General features: G+C 41.7%; 2 protein-coding genes across 2 annotated transcripts; both read right to left on the bottom strand.

The window, feature by feature from the left end:
• Positions 1-2,420: 2,420 nt before the first annotated feature.
• On the bottom strand, positions 2,421-4,171 carry LOC119982041 (beta-1,6-galactosyltransferase GALT29A-like). Its single transcript, XM_038825207.1, has one exon. The coding sequence runs from the start codon at positions 3,937-3,939 to the stop codon at positions 2,629-2,631; it is 1,311 nt and encodes a 436-aa protein (XP_038681135.1). The 5' UTR covers positions 3,940-4,171; the 3' UTR covers positions 2,421-2,628.
• Positions 4,172-8,589: 4,418 nt separating this feature from the next.
• LOC120012464 lies at positions 8,590-12,075 on the bottom strand. Its single transcript, XM_038863892.1, has 5 exons — positions 11,769-12,075; positions 11,399-11,505; positions 10,268-10,772; positions 9,252-9,370; positions 8,590-9,107 (listed from the first exon to the last, which is right to left on the bottom strand). The coding sequence occupies exons 1-5, from the start codon at positions 12,024-12,026 to the stop codon at positions 8,900-8,902; spliced, it is 1,197 nt and encodes a 398-aa protein (XP_038719820.1). The 5' UTR covers positions 12,027-12,075; the 3' UTR covers positions 8,590-8,899.
• Positions 12,076-12,227: the final 152 nt, after the last annotated feature.

Raw genomic sequence — 12,227 nt, 5'->3', positions numbered from 1 at the left:
GACTAAGATTTTGAACAAAACAGGTACAACCAAACACACGAGGAAGAAGAGAAAACAGAGTAGTACCTGGGCGAAGGACATGAAGGGGTGTTGCACCCTGAAGTGCCCGACTCGGAGTACGATTGATAAGGTACGTGGCAGTAAGAACAGCTAAGTGCCAGAAAGTTTTAGGGACATTCATACCTCGAAGAAGACATCGAACGACAGACATGATGTGACGGTTCTTGCGTTCCGCGACACCATTTTGTTCAGGTGTGTAGGGGCACGTGAGCTGTTGAAGGATCCCATTTTGAGCAAGTTGAGTGCGAAACTCATTGGTGAGATATTCACCGCCATTGTCAGACCGAATGGCACGAACAACAGTATTGTATTGAGTTTTAACCATGTGAAGAAAATTAGTGAAATGATCAAAGACTTCAGATTTGTTTTTCATAAGATAAACCCAAGTACATCGAGTGTAGTCATCAATAAAGGTAACATAATAACGATGTTGAGAAAAAGCAGTAGTGGGAGATGGTCCCCAGACATCAGAGTGAACAAGGTCAAATGCAGCGGGAGAACGACGCATGCGAGGAATATAAGAAGTGCGTGTATGTTTGGACAATTCACAAACCTCACAATGAAATTTAAAATTTTTGCACGCTTTATTCAAAGGCGGAAAAAGCGAACATAGATATTGAAAGTTCGCATGGCCTAAACGAGCATGCCACAAATCTACAGTAGCAAGGGAAAAAATAGAGGAAGATAAAGTAGAAGGATCTAGAACCGATAGTGTGGAAGCTTGAAGACTAGACGATGAGACATCAGATGAAGGTGGGTCACCAAAGTAGTAGAGGCCGTCATGCTCAAACCCCCTGCCAAAAATCTTCTTCGAAGTCAAGTCCTGTAAAAAACAACGGTCAGATAAGAAGACAACAGCACAATTCAGGTGCTTGGCAAGGCGACTGACAGAGAGAAGATTACACGTAAATTTAGGAACATAATAAACTGAAGGAAGAGTAATATCCGGAGACAAACGGGCACTGCCCTGACTACGAATTGGGAGAGAAGTACCATCAGCAATACAGACAGATTGGTTGATAGGAGTAACAGAAGAGGTGAAGGTGGAAAGCTCACCAGTCATGTGGTTGTTAGCCCTAGAATCCAAAATCCAAGTGGGATTCCCTGACTTACCATGGAAAGCAGTAAGAGTACCTGCAGCGATAACAGCTGATGACTGTAGCTGAGCAATCTGGGACTGGAGTTGAGCAATCTGGGACTGGAGCTGGCTCAAATCTGGTGAAAGATGACTATAATCCATCTCGGCAAAAGTAAATTGCCGCAGTGCAAGCCAAGAAATCGCAAAATTTTACCCAAAGTTAGGCTGTAGTCGAATAAATTCGTGAAATAATCACGACTGGCAGAGATACACCGAGACAGAGATTTGCCAAAGATAACCCAACAAAGATACTTGCAACTCGCTAAGAGAAGCTGATAGACACGCGCGACGAGAGACAGGTGCGCGCAGAGACAGATACACACAAATACGTTTGAGATAGATGTGTGCGAAAAGAGACAGATGCGAACAGAGTCACGCTTGAGATAAAGAGCTGCCGAAGCCGATGAAAAACAAAAGAGATACGTGCTGCCAGAAAAAAACCGAGAAAACTGCCCGTGAACAGTGCCGTGAACAGTCTGGATAGCACCGATGAACAGTGCCGTGAACAGTGATGATAAAGAAAACCCTAAGGCTCCGATACCAAGAAGAATTGAATAATTTGTGTTGTATATTCATGTTGTGAGGTTGTACTTTATATAGTTACATTGAGAGCCCTAAATTAGGGAAACTAAATCAATCAAATCAACCTAATTCTAGGAAACTAAATCAAAGTAATTAAAGGGAATATTTACAACCCATAATTACAAGAAACGTAATATTCTCTCATAATTCCAACAGCTTTCTCCTCCGGAATTCCATGAAACAGGCACACTTGGGAAAATCGAATTCCAATAATAGCCTTTAGAATAACATGCAGGACGAGCATGACAGCCAAATCAACTACCTGAGATTTCTCCATCATGTTTGGTGGCAATATAAAATCTAATGGGATATATATAATAACAATCCTACGGACCATGTCCACAGGTTCCAATTTATACGCATTTAAAATCATTAACACAATTTTTAGTAATTTCTCACTGTTGTTAACTTCACCAAGAAAATAGAAGGTTGAAGGCCTAACGTAGTGATTCTTTTAACTTCACAATTTATTAGTACACCTTCCATAAACTCAACTTTCCCAATATGCAAATGTCAAAAACCCCTTCAATAAGCATCACAAAGGGCATGCGAAATTATTTTAAGGAAATTACTCATGAAGTTAGTTAAAACTTATAAACAAAACTGAGAAAGAATCCAATATAATCACCAAAAGCAAGTGAGAAAATAAACCGTGGGATTGCATTCCTAGAATCCAATCTTACAAATAGTATCACCGCAACTTTGTTGGACGGCCATAACATTGATTTTCTTATTTTTTCGTAACGTGTGTGTTTACTGACTACATTAATTGCAACAATGAAGCAACTTCCCAAGACAAACAAATCAAGTAATTCCACAAAAAACAGAACATCTTAAGTCAGTCAAAATCACCGATAAATTACCACAGGCGGAATCTTGAACTTGTCTGAAATAAAGGGTACTGCCAGCGGATTCTTCACCAAATCATGATAGAAGGCATATTCTGCCTCATAATCATGTAATCGAAGCTCAGCCTTTTGATTAGTATGATAATGGTGCTTTGTCGAAGCCAATTTCCCAAAGCCAAATATGCTAACTTTCTCACAAACTCCCAAAGCTAGCATCACAGCCTGCATTCCAGAGGAGTAATGAAACATAGCACCATCATGGGCAGAGCCCCATTTCTCCAGCGGCTCCCCTACTTCCTCCACTAACCGTTTCAAGGAGTAATACTTGACAATTCGTGAACACAACACGTCTAATCTTGCATCAGTAATGAGCAGAGGTGCCTTGTGGGATGAATTGCACACTGTATAGTCCAAGAGGTGCACAGGTTGACAAATGTACATTACTATGGGCACATTCCCTCCATACGGGTGGCAGAAGCACCCTTCCCTCCTCGCACAGAGATGCAATATGTTGCTATTTACAAAGGAAATGCTGGTTTTAGCTCCCACATTCCTCTCGAATCTCTCAGTTCTCGCATTGTTCAATCGAATCACCACTTCATGGCTATCAATCAAACTCCCATATTCCTTGTTCAACAAGATCCCACTATTCCCCACCACCGCACAGGAGGCATACTTGGAATCCGAACCCACTAACCCATTGTGCCTGTCAATGGGATGTTTTACTTGTCTCACCAGTTCCATCATTATCTCGGCTTGATACCTCTTGTTTCGCGCCCAATCACGTAATACCCTCCTAAATTCAAGCCATTGCCGGTAGAATTCCGGGGACCTAAGCATTACCTGGATTCCCCTCGACGAGCTTGATCTACTATCGTGGTTATTGAACTTCCTCCACGAGGCGAACGTCCTGTATCTCCCTCGGCTAGCCAAGTTCCCTTCCAGTAACTGCTCTATCTCTTGCTTCGACTTCGCCTCCCCCACATCAATGGCCGCCATTTTCAGTAAGGTAGAGTTGAACACCGTCGGAGTTGCAGTCTCTAACAATACCTTGCTTTCGAGCTCAATCTGCGTAAACCGACGTCGGATTGCGACCCGACAAGTCAAGATAACCGCAAATGCTATGAGCAACAGAATGCTGAACAGAGGACGAACGGACCGCTTCATTGGCGCAGCAAAGTCGGCGGTAGACCGGGTAATAGACGCCGCTACAAACGGCCAAGAAAACACATGGGTTTTACTTTTACGGATCACGAACACATACGCAGTAGATCCATCTTGAGTCTCTCCAGCTCCAACAAGTTTACGCATCTACAGAAACCACACAACTAGAATCCTAGTTGAGATCAACGCTACAAGAAAATGAAATATGAGGAATTACAAATGAGAATAACATTGGGGTGCGAGATTCGATGAAACAGTGAAGATTTCGTCATTGGGCTTGGGAAGTAGAGGCTGCAGAGAGTTGCCGTTAAAAGGAAACCCTGATGAAAGATCTGAGAAGAAGCCCTTGAATCTAGAAGCGCTGGTGAAGAAGCTCAAGTTGGCCGGCCTATTATTTTATTATATTTTTATTTTTTGAGTATAATAATATGTGTGAGGATTTGTTGGTGCAGAGACGTTGTGGGGTCGCTTCTACGTGATATTGATATTGGAGATTTGGAGGGGATGAGATACGCTGCTTTTTACGTGTGAAGACTTGACGTGGGATCCACCGGGACTTTTGGTTGACTGGAAGTTGACCAAAGGAGCTTGCTGTGTCTTCGGCCTGTTTATATAGAGCCCACGAAGCTAAACAGGCCAATAATCCATGAGTTGTCAGAAGCCGCATAGAGGGCCCGCTTAAAGCTAGTTAATTTCGGCCCAACATATAAGCCCATAAAGCACCTGAAGCCGAAACAAGAAGTTTCGAGTGTTGAAGAAACCCAATTGACTAGAACTTTCCATAAAAGGTAAACAAATCTCGTACTTGTAGATTTATAATCGCTTTATTTTCTCGTTCGAATACCAGGATGACCTTGAACGTAACAGGCACTCCTTCCAACATTATAAGAATTCTGCGTAAGTTAATGATTTAAGTCGGATTTGTTCTGCATCAATCTTCTGGTCTTCTTCAAGTACTATGTTTAGTGAAATTTTAACTGTGATTTTCTTATTGGGGCTGCAGAATCATGCCTAAACCATAACCACACCAGGAATTTGGATGGAAAGCAGCAATCGCGAAGGTTCAATCACATATGCTAGTTAGTAATGTGAACTTGCAAACAAGACTTAACTCGAAACCCATAATCAGACAACAAACAGAGTGGACAAAAGATGAATCCACACAAAAAGATAGTAACAGCCTAACAGGGTTGACCAAATGAAAAAAATTCTCAAGGACTTGTCGGTTCCTATCTCTCGGCAAAGATCGTGTGAGTGTGCAGTTATGCTTTGCCATAGAATAGATCGACCCAGTTCCCGTTCTTTTCCGGTGCACTCGCTTTATATCTCCGACACACAAGGGAGGACGCGGTGGGAAGGAAGCAGCCCTAGCCTCTGTCCGGCCGATCATTCCGCTGGCATCTTGCATTCACGCCTCCGTTTGACTGCCGCTCGGGGATGTAGTTGTAGATACGTTAGTCTTAGTGGGTCGTTGGCTCCACCTTTTATCTCCTTCTACGACATGCTGTTGTTGTCATCGACGCCGCTGGTGGAGAGAAGAACGGGATACAAGGAATGGTATTCCGGATTGTAGAAATACGGGAATGCTTGGCAAAGTGAGCTTTGGGAGAGTAGGCATATTCGGTATACAAAGAGTCCCACATCGCTAAATAATGTAAAATGTGAACAGTTTATAATGACTCAAGAATCGTTCGCTGGGCGACGGGTTCAGCAACGCGGGCTTGTGATCTAGGTGGGGACATAAAAGGTGTTGGAACACGATTTCGGCCCTTCTACTGGCGAGACTGGTTTCACAAAGCAACGAAAAGTCGAAAACTCCCCTCTCTTGACGGTGGAATGATAACAGGCCCGTGCCACCAGGGCTTTAGATGGGGTGTGGCTTCATTGGACGAACACTTTTTCAGCTTGAGACCGACAATTGGATTTTCACAAAGTACAGTGCAGACCTTTCCAATATATGTGGGTTTGTTTTCGATATTGACTCTCAAGGTCCAACTCCGCAAAAACGGCTTACAATTTATGGTGCACTTTTTCAGTTTGAAGTCAACAATTAGATTTTGACAAAGTACAGTGCAGACCCTTTTCATTATATGTGGGCTCATTTTCGATATTGACTCTCAAGTCCCAACTCAAAAACTATTTACAATTTATGGTGCAGGCCCTTTTCATATATGTGGGATCGTTTTCGATATTTGACTCTTACAATTTAGGGTGTAAACCCTTTTCATTGCACCAACACTTTTTCAATTTATGGCCGACAATTGGATTTTGACAAAGTACCGTGAAGACCCCTTCCATTATATGTGAGCTTGTTTTCGATATTGACTCTCGAGGTCCAACTCCGCAAAAACTGCTTACAATTTATGGTGCACTTTTTCAGTTTGAGGTCAACAATTGGATTTTGACAAAGTACGGTGCAGACCCTTTTCATTATATGTGGGTTCATTTTCGATATTGACTCTCAAGGCCCAACTCAAAAACTATTTACAATTTATGGTGCAGACCCTTTTCATATATGTGGAATCGCTTTCGATATTTGACTCTTACAATTTATGGTGCAGACCCTTTTCATTGCACCAACACTTTTTCAGTTTGAGGTCGACAATTGGATTTTGACAAAGTACGGTGCATACCCTTTTCATTATATGTGTGCTCGTTTTCGATATTGACTCTCAAGGCCCAACTCCTCAAAAACTGCTTACAATTTATGGTGCAGACCCTTTTCATATATGTGGGATCGTTTTCGATATTTGACTCTTACAATTTATGTTGCATACCCTTTTCATTATATGTGGGCTCGTTTTCGATATTGACTCTCAAGGTCCAACTCGTCAAAAACTGTTCTTAATGATGCAACTTTAATTAACTGTGGTTTAAATATGCAAGAAAAAAGTAATTTGGGAGATTAGGGGTAATTACTAATTACAGCTAAAGTCATTGGGGGATTCGGGAATTGTATTGTTAGCCCCTACGTGAGTGGGTTCGATATGCGATATGTGATATGCGGCAGCATTGGCGTGCACTTTGCACCAACGATTGTTGAGATGGGCCGTGCATGAGGAAGGCATGCAACGCAACAAGGTGAATGCGGGAGATTAGGTAACAAGCTACTAGATTCGTGCTTGCAGGTGGGCAACAAGAGATGACTTAGAACAGACAGTTGGAGGGTTGGTCAGACAATGACAGTTTGCAGCATTTGCTTGGCAGATTTGAATAAAGTAATTATAGTCCCCTATAGTTTGCCCCTACGTGAGTTGGTTTGATATGTGACAGCATTGGCGTGCATCGCGCATGAGGAAGGCGTGCAACACAACAAGGTGAATGCGGGAGATTCGGTAACAAGCAATTAGATTCGTGCTTGCTGGTGGCCAACAAGAGGGCTTAGAACCGACAGTTGGAGGGCTGCTCAGACAATGGCAATTGCTTGGTAGATTTGAATGGGCAGTTGCTGGCAGTTTTGGCTTGGACAAGGCATTTATATGTCCCTAGTGTTAGGGGTAAAATCCCACATCGGTTACTGAGGGATCTTGTGTCCAGCATATAAGCTGGTGCAGGTCTTCAACTCAGTGTCCAGCCTTTTCCAAGTGGATGGGCTAGGAACTGCCACAGCCCAAAAGGCTGAGATGGTGGGGAGGCTGGCTGATGGTGGGGAGGCTGGCTCTGGGTTGTGTCATCATGAGATTTTCTACATGGTATCGAAGCAGGTGTGCGCTCGTCCCTGATAAGAAGTCCACTCGTTGGGCATTGGGCTTTGATACCCAGTTCACGAGTGCGGGGGAGTGTTAGGGATAAAATCGAAGTCCACTCGTTGGGCCTTGGGCTTTGATACCCAGTCCACGAGTGCGGGGGAGTGTTATGGGTAAAATCTCATATCGGTTACTGAGGGATCTTGTGTCCAGCATATAAGCTGGTGCAAGTCTTCAACTCAGCGTCCAGCCTTTTCCAAATGGATGGGCTGGGAACTGCCACGGCCCAAAGGGCTGAGATGGTGGCTCGTTGGGCATTGGGCTTTGATACCCAGTCCACGAGTGCAGGGGAGTGTTAGGGATAAAATCGAAGTCCACTCGTTGGGCCTTGGGCTTTGATACCCAGTCCACGAGTGCGGGGGAGTGTTATGGGTAAAATCCCATATCGGTTACTGAGGGATCTTGTGTCCAGCAAATAAGCTGGTGCAAGTCTTCAACTCAGTGTCCAGCCTTTTCCAAATGGATGGGCTGGGAACTGCCACGGCCCAAAGGGCTGAGATGGTAGGAAGGCTGGCTCTGGATTGTGCCATCGTGGGATTTTCTACACCTAGGCAGTTGGTTATGTCTCCCAAGCAGTTACGGATTTTTTAGCTGCTATGCATGTGCTATGGCGCATGCATGTGTTGCATCTAGGATGTTTTATTAGTCTTTCATTAGACAATTGTGGGAAGGACGAATTTTGTGAGTGTGTTCTTACTCTTGTATCCTAGAGATCCTTAGAGTTTCCTGTGAACTATAAACTATGACTTTGCTTAGTTGCATGTTGTGTGTAGCCTAGTTCTCTTGCGTGCAAAAGAAAAAACACTTGCTGTGTTCTTACATTGAATTGACTGAGACTAAGATGACGTTCTTAATCCATTGCAAGGCAATTTTGCGAAGTGAAAAATTGAACCAGTGACACCTATCCCGTTGGGAAAGAGTTGTCATTACATTTTCTCAGCAATTTTAATCACAGACGTGAAGGGCCCTCGTCCGGTCTCTCTTCCGTGAGTTGGGCTGGTATAAAACGTGTGACAGGTGACAATTTTCACAGAATGATTAAGCAACAAGATTCCTAAATATGTTAAATTACACCATTCAAATCCCATTATTCTTGTCCTATTTAGAAACCACATGAAAATCTCCATCAACAAGGATTGTGCCATTTCAATTGCACCGGACTACCTTTCTTGGGTTGGGGTTATTAAAGATATTAAGCTGGAAACCATACAAGAGAATTTGATTAATACAATGGAAGCCGCAAAACTAAATGCAGTTTACTACCATGTAAATAGCTCGCATTCACCTAATCAATGCTTTACCGTTGCTGTTGATCTGTTCGTCGTATCAATCAGTGCAGCATCCTATCAGATAGCAGAATACTACAAACAGTTTGCGACACCAACAATATATGCATTCCATGCATCCTCTTGTGGAAAATTTTTCACCTCCTCGTACTTCACGTCCTTTCCGACCCCAAATCCTTCTGTACTCCTCATTTTCTCCGTGTCTGGCATTTGACGAACCCAAAAGTGTACAGATTGAAATCCAGCCTCCTCTAAGCAGTCTTTGATCTCGGGCAATGACCACCTAATCATGAGTTCAGCATATTCTAGTTTTAAGAATAAATCGCAGGAAAAAGGAGGATACATTGATGTCCAAAAAATAAACTCTTATGTTCAACGCATCATTTTCAACGTGAAATCAACTTTGAAGAAAATTGAGAACACTTACAGCCTCCAGCTGTATGAAAATGCATGGCGAAGTTTTTTCTGCTGTTTCTGGAGATGAAAATGTAGACTAATCCTCGTTTTACGCTCAATGATGTCAAATTCAGCTTGCTCCCAAACGTACTGTACACATTGAAGATTCAAATAATGTCAGAAGTTTGTGCACAAAGAAGCTAGAATTACACACCATTTAAATTTTTGACTTAATAGGGGCTAGCTTTTGAGCATAAAATGGTTAGCAGCTCTTTTAACCATGAAATAATAATATGCTACAATCGAGCCTCGTGCAAGGGTGCTCCTTCTATTAATGAGATCATGCTGAAGGGAAATTAGACCTCGATGTATATTCTCCGAGGAGTATTATTACTTGATTATGCTAAATGAGAGCTAAATTTCAGAATTTTCACCAGAAGTGGTACAAAGCTAATCAGAGAAAGCAATAAGAAATCAAAGAAGGAAACTATCGGCAAGGAAAGTGTGGATGCAACAGCTCCTAGGTTGATGGCCTAAATACATGACTTACATGAAAAGAACATACTCAGGTACAGCTATAACATAATTAACTTTCCGATGACGGTACTTTACAGTGAGAAAAAGTTCTTCTGAGCGACATATTTTCATTTGATAAGTGGACATGTAGTGGAAGATATTCAAATAAACTGCGGCTATCTAAACAAACTGAAGTGAATATGACTAGTGTTTATCCTTCGTTGAGTATGTCACAATCTACAGTGCCAGACCAAATATTTCTTCTCAACTGTGTATATTAGTTTTGCATGCATAGAGAATGTTTCTGGTTGAACTATGCATTGATTCATTAATTCTAACTGACGGCCTGCCTCCGGAAAGCTGCCGGTTAGATAGAGTGATTGAAACCAGTTAGAGCTGGGGTGAGGCGATTTTGCAGTCACATAAATTTGAATGAATCATGAAAGTAAGTAATTAAGCCCATACTGCCAAAAAAATCTTTAACCTGCATAACAAATTGTCAACAACAAAATCATAGCAGAAAGATCATACCGTAAAATTGGCAAATCTCCTTTGAAGTCGTAGTTTCCTCTCTGATGATGTGCCACCATATAAATCCATCACGAAAATACCACCCTTCTTAGACAAGGCATCAAGAGCATGCTTAAAATACAAAACCAATTCTGCCCGCTTGTGTAGACAACAGCAGCTATAGTTAAAAGCACACACGATGTCTCTTGCGTGCAGCGGAGTGTTCTTCATGCACTTGTTGACAACAGATGAAGCAGAGGCAGCCTGCATGGTAGATTCCAGGCCATCATTTTGCAAACTCTCGTTACTCTCTCCCAATTTGATATCTCCTATCAGTTTCTGTGGATCAAATTCAATCAGTTTGGCCTCGATGGGTTGCAGGACATTTCCATGAAAGAGGGATATCCTGGAATACCCATCACCCCCAACTTTATTTATGTTGTTTTCCATACACCAATTTAGTGCTTCAAGGTCCAAATCCAATCCTACTGCAGTCCGTCTCGAGTCACTTCGGAGCCATTCTGTACTGTGATAAACAAAATAATAGATTTAGCCAGATTCATGCTACTGGCTGTGCCCAGGACTGCAATCAGAATGAAGCTTAATGACTTAATGCTATATTATAATAAGCCAATGTCTGAATAATTTAAAGGATGTAAATTTGACCATTACTACAAAATTCCATCGAAAGCCGTGTAGCACTATGTTCAGGATTTATGACCGTTATAGGGTTAACTAAATTGCAATATCTTCATATGAAAAAATGATCTCATCCTATCAATCGTTAAATTACAACCAATCATCAGCAATTCAACATCAGCATTCATTTTCACCCTTTGATTAAAGAACTTGCAATAAATAAGCCATAAAGGAATATATTCACTGTTACTATCATTTGATACAATCCAAAGACAGCCACAGATATAACAAAAGGGTTGATTGAATAGTCACAACATCAAATATGACAACCCTGAATTACATTAACCCTTATCATCCCTTTAAACACGGCAGCCGACAAGCCCTTAATCCATCTTTTACATTATTCTAAATATTAACATGGCAAAATGGGATTCCTCAGAGGCGAACGCTCAGTATTCTAAAATTTAAGTATCAAATACTTTATTTAGACTTCACATTGCAGCTAAATCTTACCTAAGAAGAGCAGTGCCACAGAAATCTTCCTGAAAATGGAGAGGCATCCTTCCACCTACATACATCAAAAAGAACTTCTGCAAGTAGCTTATGTCTCCTTTCGGCGACTGCATTGCAACAAAAGATCCACAAAAAATACCATTAAAGGAACCGAATAGGCATTTTAGAAAACAATAAATATCCTATTCTCACAAATCAGCTAAACCAAATTCAGTTCTGTTGGTTTCCTTGGTTTCCTTCTGCTTTTAACTTCTCATTCCTTGCAGTTACAAAAACAAATATGAAAAAGCATGGCCATGATGTAATTGAATTTTCTCAGTCTCCCAATTATCCGGGAAATCAAACAGAAGACTGAGAAAAAAGTGTTGACCTGTACGGATTGCTGGTAGAGAAGGAATTTGGAGGGCATATCGGTTGATGATGGATTTAGGTCGTTTATCTCCTCTTCTTCAGAATCGCCATCAACTTCTTGTTCTTCTGAGGCTTCTTTTTCTTCATCAGACAGAGTAGAGGAGAGTGGGTTTGATGGGTATGTGTCATCGTCTTCCGCGTCGAAGCAAGAGGCGGCTCCACCTCGGCGGGAGCCTCTCTGTTGCTGGTGCTTGTTTTTCTTCTCTTTCTTTCCCATTTCCCCCCTTCTGTTTGCTCCGCCGCCAACAAACTCACTCTCCTTTCTATTTCTCTTAACCAACGGCGGTAATTTAAAAAATAATTAAAAAGATAAATATTTTATTTTTCTTGAAAAATAATATGTAATAAAAATATTTTTCTTATTTTTCCGTGCTTATTAACTGAAAAAATTCCTGTATAAATAAATAAATATATATAT

The sequence above is a fragment of the Tripterygium wilfordii genome, chromosome 2, assembly GCF_013401445.1.
Source record: "Tripterygium wilfordii isolate XIE 37 chromosome 2, ASM1340144v1, whole genome shotgun sequence".
In the NCBI taxonomy this organism is placed as follows: domain Eukaryota; kingdom Viridiplantae; phylum Streptophyta; class Magnoliopsida; order Celastrales; family Celastraceae; genus Tripterygium; species Tripterygium wilfordii.
This window is presented reverse-complemented; position numbering and strand designations above follow the sequence as displayed.

What these genes read in the sequence shown, in the direction of transcription:
- LOC119982041 (XM_038825207.1), bottom strand. Translation starts at nt 3,939, where the DNA reads ATGCGTAAACTTGTTGGAGCTGGAGAGACTCAAGATGGATCTACTGCG.
- LOC120012464 (XM_038863892.1), bottom strand. Translation starts at nt 12,026, where the DNA reads ATGGGAAAGAAAGAGAAGAAAAACAAGCACCAGCAACAGAGAGGCTCC. An exon ending in TCTACCAGCAATCCGTACAG is followed by an intron (nt 11,506 to 11,768) that starts GTCAACACTTTT and finishes GTTGCAATGCAG; the next exon opens with TCGCCGAAAGGAGACATAAG. An exon ending in TTTTCATACAGCTGGAGGCT is followed by an intron (nt 9,108 to 9,251) that starts GTAAGTGTTCTC and finishes ACTCATGATTAG; the next exon opens with GTGGTCATTGCCCGAGATCA.